Source organism: Hyaena hyaena, unplaced genomic scaffold, assembly GCF_003009895.1.
Source record: "Hyaena hyaena isolate Hyena2069 unplaced genomic scaffold, ASM300989v1 scaffold_94, whole genome shotgun sequence".
Taxonomy (NCBI): Eukaryota; Metazoa; Chordata; class Mammalia; order Carnivora; family Hyaenidae; genus Hyaena; species Hyaena hyaena.
In genome coordinates, this window is record NW_024080726.1 from 541,221 (window position 1) to 558,944 (window position 17,724).

General features: G+C 42.0%; 1 protein-coding gene across 2 annotated transcripts in view; it reads left to right on the forward strand.

The window, feature by feature from the left end:
- Positions 1 to 17,724, forward strand: part of MTOR (mechanistic target of rapamycin kinase) — a 137,933-nt gene that overhangs the window by 24,181 nt on the left and 96,028 nt on the right. For both annotated transcript variants that reach the window (XM_039234939.1, XM_039234938.1), the window contains exons 14-19: positions 5,846 to 5,968; positions 6,593 to 6,682; positions 6,799 to 6,891; positions 7,578 to 7,712; positions 7,944 to 8,073; positions 9,622 to 9,872. In XM_039234939.1, the coding sequence (XP_039090870.1) occupies positions 5,846 to 5,968; positions 6,593 to 6,682; positions 6,799 to 6,891; positions 7,578 to 7,712; positions 7,944 to 8,073; positions 9,622 to 9,872 (822 nt within the window). The remainder of the gene's footprint in view (positions 1 to 5,845; positions 5,969 to 6,592; positions 6,683 to 6,798; positions 6,892 to 7,577; positions 7,713 to 7,943; positions 8,074 to 9,621; positions 9,873 to 17,724) is intronic.

Consider the following 17,724-nt stretch of genomic DNA (forward strand, 5'->3'; position numbering starts at 1 on the left):
CCTGAGATTGAGAGTCATGCGCTCCACTGACTGAGCCATCCAGGCGCCCCAGGATTTGCAGTTCCTGCTAAAACCTGATGCCCCAGTTTTCGTCTCCACTTAGCCACATTATACTATGTTGGCACTTCCGTTTTTATTTTTATTTTTAATTAATTCATTTAAATTCAAGTTAGATAGCATAAAATGTAGTATTGGTTTCAGGAGTAGAACTCGGTGATTCATCACTTCCGTATGACACTCAGTGCTGAAAAGTTCCCTCCTTAGTGCCCATCAGCCGTTTAGCCCATCCCCCTACCACCTCTCCTCCAACAGCCCTCAGGTCTCTGCGTTTAAGAATCTCTTATGTTTTTCCTCCCTCTCTTTTATCTTAATTTTCCTTCCCTTCCCTTATGTTCATCTACTGTGTTTCTTAAATTCCACATATGAGTGAAATCATGCATTTGTCCTTCTCTGGCTGACTTATTTCACTTAACATAATACATTCTAGTTTCATCCATGGTGTTGCAAATGGTAAGATTTCATTCTTTTTGATGGCCGAGTAGTATTCCAGTGTGAGAGTGTGTGTGTGTGTGTGTGTGTGTGTGTGTACACCCATGCAGGCATACTCCCCACACATCTTCTTTATCCATTCATCTGAACTGATGCTCAGACTGAAAAGATGCTCAACATCACTCATCATCAGGGAAATACAAATCAAAACCACAATGAGATGCCACCTCATGCCTGTCAGAATGACTAACATTAACAATTCAGGAAACAACAGATGTTGGCCATCTGGATGTCTTTGGGAAAGTGTCTAGTCATGTCTGCCCGTTTCTTCACTAGATTATTTGTTTTTTGGGTGTTGAGTTTGATAAGTTCTTTATAGGTTTTGGATAGTAGCCCTTTATCTGATATGTCATTTGTAAATATCTTCTCCCATTCTGTCAGTTGCCTTTTAGTTTTGTTGATTATTTCCTTCACCGTGAAGAAGCTCTTTATCTTGATGAGGTCCTAATAGTTTGTTTTTGCTTTTATTTCCCTTGCCTCTGGAGACGTGTCTATTAAGAAGTTGCTGCGGCCGAGGTCAAAGAGGTTGCTATTTTCTCCCGTAGGGTTTTTACGATTTCTTGTCTCACATTTAGGTCTTTTGCACATTTTTAGTTTATTTGTGTGTATGATGTAAGAAAGTGGCACAGATTCATTCTTCTGCATTTGCGTCCAGTTTTCCCAGCACCATTTACTGAAGAGACTGTCTATTTTCCACTGGATACTCTTTCCTGCTTTGTTGAAGATTAGTTGGCTATACATTTGTCCATTTCTGAGTTCTCTCTTCTGTTCCACTGATCTTTGTGCCTGTTTTTGTACCAGTACCATACTATCTTGATATTACATCTTTGTGATACAGCTTGAAGTCCTGGATTGTGATGCCTCCAGCTTTTGTTTTCTTTTTCAACATTATTTTGGCTATTGAGGGTCTTTTTGGTTCCATACAAATTTTAGGATTGTTGGTTCTGGCTCTGTGGAAAATGCCGGTGTTATTTTGATAGGGGTTGTATTCAATATGTAGATTGCTTTGTCCAGTATAGACATCTCAACAGTATTTGTTTTTCCAGTCCACGAACATGGAATGTTTTTTCTTTTCTTTGTGTCTTCAGTTTCTTTCATAAGCTTTCTATAGTTTTCAGCATACAGACCTTTTACCTCCTTGGTTATTCCTAGGTATCTGCTGGTATTTTTGGTGCTATTGTAAATGGGATCAATTCCTGGATTTCTCTTTCTGCTGCTTCATTATTGGTGTATAGAAATGAAGCCAATTTTTGGACATTGATTTTTATTTTCTGCGACTTTGCTGAATTCATGTATCCGTTCTAGTAGTATTTTGGTAGAATCTTTTGGGTTTTCCATGTCGGGTATCATGTCATCTACCAAGAGTGAAAGGTTGACTTCTTCTTTGGCAATTTGTAGGCCTTTTATTTCTTTGTGCTGTCTGATTGCTGAGGCTGGGACTTCCGGTATGGTGTTGAACAACAGCAGTGAGAGTGGACATCCCTGTTGTCCTGACCTTGCGGGGAGAGCTCTCAGTTTTCCCCAGTGATGATGGTATTAGCTGTGAGTCTTTAATATACAGCTTTTATGATGTTGAAGTATGTTCCTTCGACCCTTACTTTCTTAGGGGTTTGTATCAAGAAACGATGCTGTATTTTGTCAAATGCTTTTTCTGCATCTGTTGGAAGGATCATATGGTTCTTATCCTTTCTTTTATTAATGTGATGTGTCACATTGATTGGTTTAGGAATATTAAAGCAATCCTGCAGCCCAGGAATAAATCCCATTTAATCAAGGTAAATAATTCTTTTAACGTACTGTTGAATTCAATTTACTAGGATCTTGTTGAGAATTTTTACATTCATGTTCATCAAGGATATTGGCTTGTAATTCTTTTAAGTGGGGTCTTGGTTTTGGAATCAAGGTAATGTTGGCTTCATAGAATAAGTTTGGAAGCTTTCCTTCCATTTTTATTTTTTGGAACAGTTTGAGAAGAGTAGGTATTCACTTTGCTTTAAGTGTCTGATAGAATTCCCCTGAGAAGCCGTCTGGTCCAGGATTCCTATTTGTTGGGAGATTTTTTGATAACTGATTCAATTTCTTTGCTGGTTAGAGGCCTGTTCACATTTTCTGTTTCGTCCTGTTTTGAGTCTTGGTAGTGTGTGAGTCTAGGAACTTGTCCATTCCTTCCAGATTGTCCAGTTTGTTGGCATATACTTTTTCAGAATAATTCTCTCACAGTTTGCATTTCTGTGGTGTTGGTTGTGATCTCCTCTCTTTCATTTGTGATTTTATCTGTTTGGGTCCTCTTTCTTTTTTGAGAAGTCGCCACTAGGGGTTTATCAATTTTGTTTATTCTTTCAGAAAACGTTTTAGTTTCATCGATCTGTTCTACTGTGGTTTTTTTTGTCTCTGTATCATTTATTTCTCCTCTACTTTTTATGATTTTTCTTCTGCTGGCGGTGGGCTTTATTTGCTACTCCATTTCCAGCTCCTTTAGATGTAAGGTTAGGCTGTGTATTTGAGACCTTTATTGCTTTTGAGATAGGCCTGAATTCCAGTGTATTTTTCTTAGGACTGCCTTTGCTGCATCCCAAAAGGTTTGGATTGTTGTGTTTTCATTTTCATTTGCTTCTATTTATTTTTAAATTTCTCCTCTAACTTCCTGGTTAACCCATTCTTTGGTGAGATGTTCTTTAACCTCCATGTATTTGAGGGCTTTCCAAATTTTTTCTGGTGGTTGATTTCAAGTTTCATAGTGTTGTGGTCTGAAAATATGCACGGTGTGATCTCGATCTTCTTGTACCTGTTGAGGACTGATTTGTGACCCAGTATGAGATCTCTTCTGGAGAATGTTCCATGTGCACTTGAGAAGAATGTGTATTCTGCTGCTTTAGGACGAAATGTTCTGAATATATCTGTTAAGTCCGTCTGGTCCAGTGGGTCATTCGAAGCCGTTGTTTCCTTGTTGATTTTCTGCTTAGTTGACTTGTCCATTACTGTAAATAGGGTATTAAAGTCTTCTACTACAATGGTATGATTGTTAATGAATTTATTTATGTTTGTGATTAATTGATTTATGTGTTTGGGTGGTTCCAAGTTGGCGGCATAAATATTTACAATTGTTAGGTCTTTTTGATGGGTAGACCTCTTAATTAAGATATAATGCCCTTCTTCATCTCTTGTTATAGTCTTCGTTTTAAGATCTAGTTTGTCTGATATAAGTATGGCTACTTTGGCTGTCTTTTGACCTCCATTAGCATGATAGATGGTTCTCCATGCCCTCACTTTTAATCTGCAGGTGGCCTTAAGTCTAAAGTGAGACCTAGGGTAGCAGAATGGATAGAAAAAACAAGACCCATCTATGTGCTGCCAGCACTTCTGTGTTTAGCCTGATGGTTTATTTCTGCAACTGCTGCCCTGTGTGAAGAGTGCCCATCACTTTAGGTCTTTTTTAAATGCCTAAGGTTTATGGGGCGCTTGGGTGGCTCAGTCAGTTAAGCTTCCAGTTTCAGCCCCTGTCATGATTTTGCAGTTCATGGGTTCAAGCCCCATGTCGGACTCTGTACTGACAGCTCAGAGCCTGGAGCCTGCTTCAGATTCTGTATGTCTCTCTCTCTCTCTGTCCTTCCTCCGTTCATGCTGTCTCTCTCTCTCTCTCAAAATAAATAAAAATAAACATTAAAAAAATATACCTAAGTCTTGGGAAGGAAAAGAAATCATTGTTGAGCCTGCCAGCCCAAATCCTGCTAAAGAAGCTTGATACAGAAATATCTCCTAATGAGAATATCAGTATGTTCAGTCAATAGATGTCTTGAGCACCTACCTTTCAGGTACTGCTGGGTGCTGGAAACCTACTAATGAACAAGCCAGGCATGGCCTGGGTCTTCTGGAAGATTATAGTAAGCTATCAGTCTGTGAGGCCGTCTCATTTTTCTGATATTAGAATGTGAAGCACTGCAGAATGAATTTACCATGTATTGAGCCCAGCCCTGGTAACTCCAAAATTTCTAATTGTTCTTGTTTGCAAATGCGTATACAGACCTTCCCAAGGTGAATCAGACATTTTCATGCCTTGATAAGGGACATTACCTAAATGCACTTTGGCCTTTTCCTGATGCCTCGATCATCAGAGAGGGCATTGGGTGTGGTTGTGGGGGCGCAGCGATGCTCTCTGGCTTTGGAAGTGAATGAGGGGGTCTTTGAAGCAGCCCTTGTTGCTCCAGAGAGCTGTGTTCTCCTCTTGGGCACCCATATCCTCCCCTTCAGCATCTTCTTGCTCATATGGGTCGGTTCTCGCATCCCTCTCCATCCCCTCTCACGGCTGTCTGCTGTAATGGGGAAAAACAGGCTGCCAGGGGCATCCAGAAAGTCAGGATTATTAAATCAATAACCTAACACAAGATACAATGTGAAATTGTAGACTCCTCCTCTGGGTAGCTGAGTTAACATACACTGTTCACGTGGTTGAGAGATTTCCTTCTGGCAACTTCAGCTCACCAGAAATCTGTCTGTATTGAGTTGTTTATATTAAGTCACTAATCAACACTAAGGACGTGTTGATTTGCAGGTGTTTTAAAGATATCAGAACAAGCATGTTATTTGTGTTCATAAAGGTCCAAGGGGAATCTATTGATGTAATGCCTCGCTTTTGGGGTTTAGATGTGCCTGAAACCACTGCTGAGTATTAATATTTCTTTCAACATCATAGCTATTCTGACTGTTCTCTGATTCTTTTGTTGTTAGTTATAAGCCCTCTTAGTGATTTCCTGTCTGGAGGGAGAGTTTTCTCAAAGAGAGCCCTTCCTTCATATCTTCTTTCTTTCTCTATCTCTCTCTTTTTAAATGTTTATTTATTTTTGAGGGAGGGAGAGAAAGTGTGAACAAGAGAGAGGCAGAGAGAAAAGAAGACAGAGGACCACTGTGGGGCTCGAACATAGGAACTGCAAGGTTGTGACCTGAGCCGAAGTTGGATGCTCAGCCACCTGAGTCACCCCCATGCCCCACTTCATTCCTCACTCCCACAGACCCCTGCTCACACTGTCCCTGGTGGTTTTCTCAGCCTCCCGTGACTGTGCTGTGCTGTCACAGCTCTGCTCGGGGACGAGTGGGGGACCGTGGCAGCTGGGACCAGTTTCAGACAGTCTTCCCACCACTGCCGTGTCCCACACTGTGTGCCTTTGCAGAGTACCCAGCAGCCGCTCCGTCCGCAGTGCAGCCCTCGTTCCTTCCTCTGGCTCCCCGCCGCTTTTCCCCCTTGACACATTGTGTGCCTCTCTAGAATTTCCTCCCTCATATGGGCCTTTCTTCCCTCCAGATTTTGACCGAGCTGGAGCACAGTGGCATTGGGAGAATCAAAGAGCAGAGCGCTCGCATGCTGGGGCACCTTGTCTCCAATGCCCCCCGGCTCATCCGCCCCTACATGGAGCCCATTCTGAAGGTAACTCACAATAGCCACAGAGACTGGCACTTGCCTTCTGGGTCATCTTATGTCAGCTCATTCGGGACGATGGGAATCTGGCACTACATACATTCTTTTGGCCCCAGGCTTGGGGACAAGAGCCACATCAAGCCCTCTTGGTGAAAGAACTGCAAAACTCCCACCAATGGCAGGAAAGGGCTTTCTTTATAAGAGATAAGATATGATGCTTCCAGCACATCATCAAATGTGTTTGGAAAGAAGTAGGCAGGCTGTGGCATAAGATGGCTCCTTCAAAATGAAGAAAACATGAGTTTTAAAATCCAAATGCGTTAGAGGTGTGTGAAATCTCTCAGAACTTACGTGAATCTGGGCAGATGAGCATGCAGATACCATTTGAGGGGAGGCATGGGAGACGATTTTAAATCATGGTGCTTTAAATCATGGCATCACAGCTGTCTCGTACGTCAGACCAGGCTCAGAAAAGTTTTAGAATCCACATTCCAGAGCAATCCTGGATTGGTAAAACCTAGAGGTAATTTATCTGTGCCTGAAATGGTCTCTTGGATGAATTTTACTTATGTAAGAGAAAGGTTTCTAGTAGATTCTGTCCTGCATTCACTTTCTCATACCTTCTTTTCATAGGCTTTAATATTGAAACTGAAAGATCCCGACCCTGATCCAAACCCAGGTGTGATCAATAATGTCTTGGCCACGATAGGAGAGTTGGCTCAGGTAAGGGGACAGCCACTTTTTCCACAGGATGGAAAGAGTACTGTTTAGCCTCTGCGCAAAGCAAAGTAACACCATCATTTCTAATCTTCTCTTCCACCGTCTTTTTCATTTTGTAGGTCAGTGGCCTGGAAATGAGGAAGTGGGTTGATGAACTCTTTATCATCATCATGGACATGCTCCAGGACTCCTCCCTGTTGGCCAAAAGGCAGGTGAGTACTCCTGGACTAAGCATGACAGGCCCCTGGGAGGCCAGGGCCCTTGTCTCTCTGAGTCACTCCCTGCCCCCAGCCAGTGCCCAACCGAGAGTTTGGCACATAGTAGCTACTCAGAAGCGTCTGTTGAGTAACGTGAAGAAAGATGTGGAACCGGAATTAGCTGTCATCCTGACTTGGTGACAACTTTCAGTAAGTAGCAGATGAAAGAAAATCCATCTTATGTGTCAGAGCCCCGGCCCCCGGAGGGAAAAAGAAAGCTTGGGCCTGTGGCTGTGGAAGCCAGCGGAGCTTCAACACCTCCCCATCCCCACCCCCCATCCTGGCTTCACTTTGGCCACTGAGGCCATTAGGTGACTAGACTCAAATTAAGAACAGTCTTAATTTCCTTTTAAGTTAGATTTCTCCTGTTAATCATCCAGGATGTGGAGGGACTGTGTGTTTCCTTTGAGAAAGGCGGGGCTCTTCTTTATCTTTTTATCCAGTGATGGTTGGCATTGGTTTGTGGCCTTGTCTTTATGCCCGAACTCTCAAGGATTTCTATTCACGGTTAACAGAACTCTACGAGAACCTTTGTTTTCTTGGAAAGACCTCTAATACTTCACTGTAATCGTTCAGTGAAGAGTCCAGGTCATGCTTTCTCATACTGACTCGGCAAACCCCACGGTCTGTTCCTCGTCCAGGTGGCTCTGTGGACCCTGGGGCAGTTGGTGGCCAGCACGGGCTACGTGGTGGAACCCTACAGGAAGTACCCCACTTTGCTTGAGGTCCTGCTGAATTTTCTGAAGACCGAACAGAACCAGGGTACACGGAGAGAGGTAGGGAATGTGGCAAACTTGGTCTTTAATGATCCTGCCGGAAGCCTGGGGAGAGATTGTGTCAGTAACATGTTCTGACAGCGTGTTGATTAGCCGTCCTGTCCTCCGTTTTGTTCATGTAGTTTGTCATTCAGGAATGAGCTGGGTATCGTGGAACATGAGAGGAATGTGCACGAAGGCTGCTGTCATCAGATGTGATGAGTGTTTTTCTTTTCCCCCTCCCCCACCCAGGCTATCCGCGTGTTAGGGCTTTTGGGGGCCCTGGACCCCTACAAGCACAAAGTGAACATTGGCATGATCGACCAGTCCCGTGACGCCTCTGCTGTTAGCCTGTCAGAATCCAAATCAAGTCAGGATTCCTGTAAGTTGTGGGGAGAACGAGAGACTCGTTGAGGTCCCGCCTTTCAGAGCCCGTGCTGGCTGTGTTCGGAAAGAGCCTTGGGCCGGTTAACAAATTCTAGCACGTCGGCCCATGTCATGACTTTCAAATGGAAGGTCAAGTTTTCTCTTAAATGGCACTGGGGATGCTGCTTCCCGATGTGCCTGGAATCCTTACGTCTGTCCAGATTCTTTGTCCAGGGGTCCCCAGATTAAGCCTGTACCCAGTTTTGGTGCTGAGGAGAGAGATGCGACTCATCACCCCCTCACCTCTGTTCATCTGTCATTCTTTGTTAGTGCTTCTTTGATGCTTTCTGTTCTCCTGGCGCCCAAGAAGCAAGAGGGTAGAATTTACCCCCCCATCTTCATTGGTAGGGAAATCTGAGGCCAGGTACGGGGGCCTAGACAAGCTAATAGCAATCAGAATCCGGGGCTGTTTTTTCCATCAACCGGTCTGGCCCTGGAGCCCCTCTGCCTGTTGACAAGTACCCTGAGAGGTCGGGTAGGGTATGGGTTGATGGCAGAGTCTTCTGGACTTCACACGTGGTCTGTCAGGGGTGGCTTATTTCCGAAAGAGTGAAAATCCAGCAGATACTACCCCAGCCCTTCCAGCACAATGTTGTTTCCCCCAAATACTTTGTCCCTAAAGTCTACAAATGGAACCCTGTTCCTTCCAGCGTGTTCTTCTGTGTATTGGAGAAACGTGCCCATGATGCCACCCTGTCAGACCCATGAGTGTCAGCAGAGTGGGGGCTGGGTCCCTGCAGGTTTTGTCCTTACACAGCAGTGCCCGTCCAGCCTCTTGGCCAATCTAATTCTTTTTTTTTTTTTTTTTTAATTTTTTAAATGTTTTTATTTATTTCTGAGAGAGAGAGAGACAGCTTGAGCAGAGGAGAGTCAGAGAGGAAAGGAGACACAGAATCTGAAACAGGCTCCAGGCTCTGAGCTAATAGCACAGAGCCCGACGCGGGGTTCGAACCCACGAACTGTCAGATCATGACCTGAGCCGAAGTCGGACGCTTAACCGACTGAGCCACCCAGGCGTACCTTAGCGCATCTAGTTCTTATCCTCCTAAGTGTACCATTTAGCCTCCCCTCACCTAGTCTTTGAGATCCTGGCCTTTCAGGTCCAGTAGCATCTGTCCACTCCCTCATCGGGAGTTCCTAGAGGGACCGAGCCGCTCCTGAACAGCTGTTGGCCTAATTTGATTCCCTTTACTTCATTTAGGGGCGTAATTATTTTTACTGACAGTTTCAACTCCAGAGTTGTCACCTGTAATGGTAAGAGGCTAAGTTAGAGCAATTTAAGGATAACCCGTCATGTACCGTTAGAGGCTCCTGTAGTTGGGGTAACAGAAAAGCCAGAAACTCTTGACTCCTTACCGGTGGGAGCCAGTTCCCTGGGTCCTGATGCTCTCTGTCCTCCCTGGGAATGCCGATGGCGGCTGGGCTGCGGGTGGTGCACCAGGCTTGCTCAAATTTGGAGTCATGTCATGTATAGCTCATGACTGTCGCCGTCGCTCTGTCCTAGCCGACTACAGCACCAGCGAGATGCTGGTCAACATGGGCAACCTGCCGCTGGACGAGTTCTACCCCGCCGTGTCCATGGTGGCACTGATGCGCATCTTCCGGGACCAGTCCCTGTCGCACCATCACACCATGGTAGTCCAGGCCATCACTTTCATCTTCAAGTCTCTGGGCCTCAAGTGTGTGCAGTTCCTGCCCCAGGTCATGCCCACGTTCCTCAATGTCATTCGGGTCTGTGACGGGGCCATCCGGGAGGTAAGCAGCTGAAACCCCGCCCTTGCGTCCCCTCTGCCTGAGCCCCAGGGACGTGGCAGATCCACCTGCGTGTCAGCTTCCTGTTGTGCACCCTGCCGGCCGTCAGGCTGAACCTCTGTTCTCCCACCAGCTCCTAACACCTGAAGGAACAGGTGCCGTTGGCTCGACCAGGTTTCCTGGGTTGTCCCCTCACAATGGTGATGAATGGGGGATGGGCGTATCTAGACTTGAGTACAGTTGTTGGGGAGAATGTCCCACGGTGTGGACTTCTGGTTGCGTCTTTGTGATTAGATTTAGTCCATTGTTTTTGTTGTTGTTGTTTTAATGTTTGTTTATTTTGAGAGTGAGAGAGAAAGTGTGTGCGGAGGGGGGGCAGAGAGAGAGAGAGAGAGAGAAAGAGAGAGAGAATCTCAAGCACACTTCACACTATCTGTACAGAGCCTGATGTGGGGCTCAGTCCCACAACTGTGAGATCATGACCCGAGCCGAAATCAAGAGTCGGACACTCAACCAACTGAACCACCCTAAGTCCTAAGCTCCTAAGTCCATCATTTTTAGTGAGAATACTGCAGAGGTGACGTTCTTACCAGATCATAGTGTCCGCTTCTCCCATTAACGTTGATCCTGAGTTTGAGCACACAGTTAATCGGCATCTGTCAGAGTTCTCCATTGTAAAGTGGCCTTTTTCTTGAGCCATGGAGTGATCTGTGGGGTGATACTTTGAGGCTATGACTGTCCTGTCCCCTCACTACCTTATACCCCGTGACTGAGCGTCTGTGGATTCTTGCCTCAATCAGTTGTCACTGGTTGCAAATTAAGGACTTTCTAGTTCTACCGTTTCGTCTACTTTTAACAGCTGAACTTTCTTCTTAGGTAGAATTTTCCTCTTTCCTTCCTTGTATCTCCCTTTTGTTCTCTTTTCTTCCTCTGAACCACAGAACATGCACAGTGATTCTTGCTTAAAGTTTAAGGGAGCTTTTTTATGTTTTTAATTTTTTTTTAATGTTTATTTATTTTGAAGAGAGAGAGAGACAGCATGAGTCATGAAGGGGCAGAGAGAGAGGGAGACACAGAATCTGAAGCAGGCTCCAGGCTCTGAGCTATCAGCACAGAGCCCAACGCGGGGCTCGAACCCACGAATCGTGAGATCATGACCTGAGTCTGAAGTCAGATGCTTAACCAACTGAGCCACCCAGGCGCCCCCAGAGTACTGTGTTATAAAGATACTTGAATTAATTTTTTGAATCAGTTTTTCTCTCTGTGATTATATATTCAGTTTGATGTACATTTGAAGGAAACAATATGTTTTTAGAAAGTATATTTTCTAACTTTGTGCCTGGAGGAGGGAAGTGTGGTTTGTTTTTATATGCTCAACCTCACTGAATTTTTATTAATTCTAATCATTAAATTTTCCAGCTTTTCACTCTAGATAATCTTATAGTCTACAAAACGAGAACGATAGGGGTGCCTGGGTGGCTCAGTCAGTGAAGCGTCCAACTCTTGATTTCAGCTCAGGTCACGATCTCATGGTTTGTGAATTTGTGCCCCACATCAGGCTCCGCATTGACACATGGAGCCTGCTTGGGATTCTCTGTCAAATTTAAAAAAAAAAAAAGGAAGATAATTCTAGTTTTTTGTTTTAATCTGTAAAGCAGTTATTACTTTTCCTATTGTATATTTAGGACTTTGAATAAAATGTAGATTAGCTCAGTGAAAGTGGAAATCCTTAATCTTGTTCCTGATTTAAGTGGGACTGCTATTAAGATTTCACTGCTAAGTATATTGTTTGCTGAAAGGTTTTGGTAGTTAGCTTTTTTAGGGTTATAAATGTTCCCTTGTGGTCTTAATTTGCTAAAATTTTTATCATGAACAGGTATTGGATTTATCAACTGCCTTTTATTTGTGTGACGTGATGATCATATATTTTTTTTCTTTCAGTGTGTTAATATGTAGAATTATAGTGATATGTTCTAGTGTTAAAATATTCTTTTGTTTTATAATTTATTTTTTTAATTTACATCCAAGCTAGTTAGCATATAGTGCAACAATGTTTTTAGGAGTAGATTGCTTAATGCCCCTCACCCATTTAGCCCATCCCCCCTCCCTCCACCCCTCCAGCAACCCTCTGTTTGTTCTCCATATTTAAGTCTCTTATGTTTTGTCCCCCTTCCTGTGTTTATATTATTCGTGCTTTCCTTCTCTTATGTTTATCTGTTTAGTATCTTAAATTCCTCATATGAGTGAAGTCATGTGATATTTGTCTTTCTAACTTCGCTTAGCATAATACCCTCTAGTTCCATCCACATAGTTGCAAATAGCAAGATTTCTTTCTTTTTTGATTGCCAAGTAATACTTCGTTGTATGTATATATACCACATCTTCTTTATCCATTTGTCCGTTGATGGACATTTGGGCTCTTTCCATACTTTGGCTATTGTCAATAGCGCTGCTAAAAACATTGGGGTGCATGTGCTCCTTCGAAACAGCACACCTGTATCCCTTGGATATATACCTAGTAGTGCAATTGCTGGGTTGTAGGGTAGTTCTATTTTCAGTTTTTTGAGGAACCTCCATATTGTTTTCCAGAGTGCGTGTACTAGTTTGCATTCCCACCAGCCATGAAAACGGGTTCCTCTTTGTCCACATCCTCGCCAACATCTGTTGTTGCCTGAGTTGTTAATGTTAGCCATTCTCATGGGTGTGAGGTGGTATCTCACTGTGGTTTTGGTTTATATTTCCCTGATGATGAGTGACATTGAGCATTTTTTCATGTGTCTGTTGGCCATCTGGATGTCTTCTTTGGAAGTGTACATTCATGTCTTTTGCCCATTTCTTCACTAGATTATTTAGTTTTTGGGTGTTGAGTTTGATACGGTCTTTATAGGTTTTGGATAGTAGCCCTTTATCTGATATGTCATTTGCAAATACCTTCTCCCATTCAATCGGTTACATTTTAGTTTTGCTGATTGTTTTCTTCACTGCAGAAGCTGTTTAGTTTGATGAGGTCCCAACAGTTCATTTTTGCTTTGGCTTCCCTTGTTCCAGAGACGTGTTGAGTAAGAAGTTGCCTCAGCCAAAGTCTGAGAGGCTTTTGCCTGCTTTCTCCTCAAGGATTTTGATGGCTTCCTGTCTTATGTTTAGGTCTTTCATCCATCTTGAGTTTATTTTTGTGTCTGGTGTATGAAAGTGGTCCAGGTTCATTTTTCTGCCTGTCATTGTCCAGTTTTCCCAGCACCATTTGCTGAAGAGACCGTTTTTATTCCGTTGGATATTCTTTCCTGCTCTGTGAAAGATGAGTTGGCCATACACTTGTGGGTCCATTTCTGGGTTCTCTAGTCTGCTCCACTGATCTATGTGTCTGTTTTTGTGCCAGTACCATAGTGTCTTGATGATTACAGCTTTGTAACGCAGCTTGAAGTCTGGGTTGTGATGCCTCCATCTTTGGTTTTCTTTTTTCAAGATTGCTTTGGCTATCCAGGGTCTTTTCTAGTTCAAATTTAATGTTGAAATATCCTTGAATTCTTGTTTTATTTATTTATCATTAAAAAAAACATTTTTAATGCTTTATTTATTTCTGAGAGAGAGAGACATTGTGAGCAGGAGAGGGTCAGGAGAGAGGGAGACACAGAATCTGAAGCAGGCTCCAGGCTCTGAGCTGGCTGTCAGCACAGAGCCTGACATGGGGCTCGAACCCACAAACTGTGAGATCATGACCTGAGCCGAAGTCAGACACTTAACCCACTTAACCGACTGAGCCACCCAGGCGCCCCCTTTCTCTTTAATTTTTTTTTTTTTAATGTCTTCATTTTATTTTGAGAGACAGAGACAGAGAGTGAGCGGGTGAGGGGCAGAGAGAGAGACACACACAGGATCCAAAGCAGGCTCCAGGCTTTTAGCTGTCAGCACAGAGCCTGACACGGGGCTCGAACCCACGGACTGTGAGGTCATGACCTGAGCTGAAATTGGATGCGTAACCGACTGAGCCAGCTAGGCTCCCGAATTCTTGTTTTAAAACTAGCTTCATTATGATATACATTGACTTTATATCTACTACTCAATTTAAATTTTTTTACATCTGCAGTCCTGAGTGGAATTCGCCTGTAATTGTTACTATTTTTTTAACTATAGGTTCAAAGATCTGTTTTTCTGTTTCTTCTTAAAACAGTTTTGGTCACATTTTTCTAGGAAATTACTCATTTTATTTACTTTCTGTCTATAGGTTTGCCTTCTCTGGACATTTCATAGAACTGGAATCAAATGTGTTTTTTTGCACCTAGCTTCTTTGACTTTACATGATTCTTGTGAGGTTCGTTGTGGGTCAGTAGTTTATTCCTTCTTTACAGCTAAATAATAATGTAGGAGTGCCATTATTGCTCAGAGAGAAGTGTTTTTAATGTTTCCTATGATTTCTTCTTACACCACTGAGTTATTCGGAAGTGGATATTTTAATTTGCAGATTTACAAGATTTCAAATTTCTTCTTTGGATTATCTATTTCCAACTTAATTGCATTGGGTTTATGATTCCTTGTTGTTTGCTGAAACCGCCTTAATAGTCTATTGCTTGATCTATTTTTGATAAGTGTTTCCTCCATGCTTGGGAATGGTGTATATTTGCTAACGTTATACACAAAGGTCCACGTATGTCATTAGATTTGAACTTATTACTTATCGTGTTCAAGTCTTTTGTATTCTTGTTAATTTTTTGTTTGCTTAATCTGTCCATTACTGAGAGAAGTGAGAGAAAAATCTCCCTTTACAATGGTGGCTTTATTAGTTTCTCATAGTTTAGTCAGTTCTGTTTTATGTATTTGGGGGAATATATTATAGGTACATTCAAATTTAAAATCTATTTTGCCTGATTTTCATACAGCTACACCATCTTTTTTTTGAAGGGAGTATGTCTTTTATTATCTTTTTACTTTTAATTGTCTTGTAATTTTTTGCTTTAGATGGGCCACTCGTGATCATGATATGTGTAATCAGCTGAGTTATTCCTTTAATCTACTTTGAAAATCTTTGCATTCAGTTCAATTACATTTGTTGTGATTGCTGGTAAATTTGGGTTTATTTCCACCACCTGATCTAGTGCTTTATCTGTTTGTTTATTTTCTTTTCTGTCTTTTTTGGGCTTGATTTACGCTTTCATTTTCTTACCTTTTGCCCTTTACTTGTTGGCCATCTTTAATTTTAATAAATGGTCAATAATGGGGTATTTCAGTCGTAAACAAGAGTGGACAACTTCTATTAAATTCCCATACTCATTAATAATTATCAGCATTCTCTCAATTTCATTTCATTTTATTACCACCACCCCCACCAGTCTCTTCACACACACACGCGCGCGCACGCGCGCACACACACACACACACACACACACATTTTTTCTGGGGTATTTTAAAGCAAATTCCAGATATCATACTACTTCACCAATAAATACTTTTCCCCCATATAACCAAAATTATAAGATCTATAGAATTAAAAACAATTCCTTAATATTTTCTGATATGAAGCCTTCTTCACATTGTTCTTGTTTGTCTTTTTCTTTTTCTTTTTTTTTTTCATTTTTTTTTTTTTTTAAGTAAACTTCACTCCCAGCATGGAGGCCATCATGGGGCTGGAACTCATTACCCTGAGATCAAGACCTGAGCTGATATCAAAAGTCAGATCCTTAGCCGACTGAACCACCTAGGTCCCCTCCTTGTTTGTCTTCAAAATGTGTTTTTACATTTGGTTTATTTAAATCATAATCCGGATAAGGCCTGCACATAGCATTCCGTTGATATATCCAATTCTCTTCCTGTCCTCCTTTTACCCCACTTTTTTTTTTCATACCATTTATTTGTGAAGAAAGCAGGTCATTTTTCCTAGAGAATTTCCCATCCTGGATTTGGCTGATTGTATTTTCAGGATATCTTTTCACTTCTTGTAAACTGGTTAGATTTAGATGCCTTGATTAGATTCGGGTTCCTTCTTTTGGGTTCACAGGCGGTACTGCATACTTCCTATTTCAACAGTTGTAAGCAAGTCTTTTCTAAAGAATCCACTTCTAGGAATATAAAGGGTAGTCAGTAGGCTGTGGTCCCATCAGCTTTTCTCCTAATCCTTTTAGTGTTTGTTGAAGATTGTTTTGTAGAACTATTATTTCATTAGCAACTGGAAAATGGTGATTTTCTAATTCTATTACTCCTGGATTTATTAGCTAGCAATCATCTATAAAGAACTTTATGTTACCAACTATTTAGTGTAGTTAGAGGGGCAGAATAAATGCATGATTCTTTTATTTATCGGTTTTTCAGAGTAATGACTGAAATGACTCAGGCACCACCCCACGGCCCCTTTTGCTTTTGGAGTATCATTATCAACTTGTTTGTGTGTGTGTGTGTGTGTGTATTTTCCTATTCATTGAAGGCACTGTTTTTTTCTCATGATCTAATTATCCCAGTCAACTTGGCTGTTGTGTTCTTTTTACATTGCCAGTGGTCTTAGTCTTTGATTGCTTTCTTGCTTTCTGGCAAAAAAAAAAAAAAAAAAAAAAAGATATTTTGAGCTTATCAAGTACATTTCACTCAAGCCTTGGCATGGCCACTTCCAACAAGCTATGGTTTCTTTTTTAAGTTTATTTGTTTACTTTGAGAGAGAGAGAGAAGGAGCATGTGCACATGAGTAGGGAAGGAGCAGAGAGAGAATCCCAAGCAGGCTCCACACTGTCATATAGAGCCTGACATGGGCCTCGATCTCATGAACTGTAAGATCATGACGTGAGCTAAAATCAAGAGTCAGACACTTAACTGACTGGTGTCCCTGGAGCTGTGGTTTCTTTAAGTGAGAGATGGTACTTAAGAGATGGCAGTTTGTGTGCTAGGGTGCTCATTGCTACTGACATATCTTATTCTCGGCCATTTCAGGGAACAGAACTAGAGATGAGTAATTTTTGGAAAGAGAAAAATTAAGTCTTGCATATTTAAGATTTAAGAGTTTTTACTTTGTTGCTCACACTGAAATACTTGGTTTCTTGGTGCTGACATTTCTATAATTACTTGCTTTATCTTGTAAGATACATACCTCCATGTATTTTATATGCATGTAAATAGTAAGTGACCAGTATTAGTAATAACAGTAAGATTACTGAATGCAGTTCAAGGGGTTTTGCAGTTTTTTTGTTGTTCTAAGGATGTGTTCTTTTGGAGGTATATACCAAAAAGCTGTGTTTATTTTTTATAAAAAAAATTTTTTTAAATATTTATTTCTGAGAGAGACAGAAAGAGAGAGAGACAGAGCATGAGCAGGGAAGGGGCGGAGAGAGAGGGAGACAAAGAATCCAAAGCAGGCTGCAGGCTCTGAGCTGTCAGCACAGAGCCTGATGCGAGGCTTATACTCGTGAACTGCGTGATCATGGCCTGAGCTGAAGTCAGACGCCCAACCAACTGAGCCACCCAGGCGTCCTCCAAAATGCTGTGTTTAAAGTCACTTGAAATTCTTTGAGTGATTGTCCAACTGACTTGACTTATAGTTAAATTAATTTGTTTCTGCTTATTTTCAATTTTTAGAAATTTTTCCAGGTTTTTCTAATTTAACTTAGGTTTTCTAATTTAACTTTGAGGTTTATTCTGATTATGTAAGACATTAACATGGTTCCAAAGCCAAAACTATAAAATACGTTCAGTGAAGTCTAGTTTCTCTCCTCATCTCTATTCCATGTATCTTCCTCTATCATTTCCTTTTGCTGCTATAACGGATCACCACCAACGTAATAGCTTCAAATGACACAAATTTATTATCTTACAGCTCTGTAGGTCGTAAGTCTGACAGAGGTCATACTGAACTAAAATCCGGGTGCTGGTGAGGCCACGT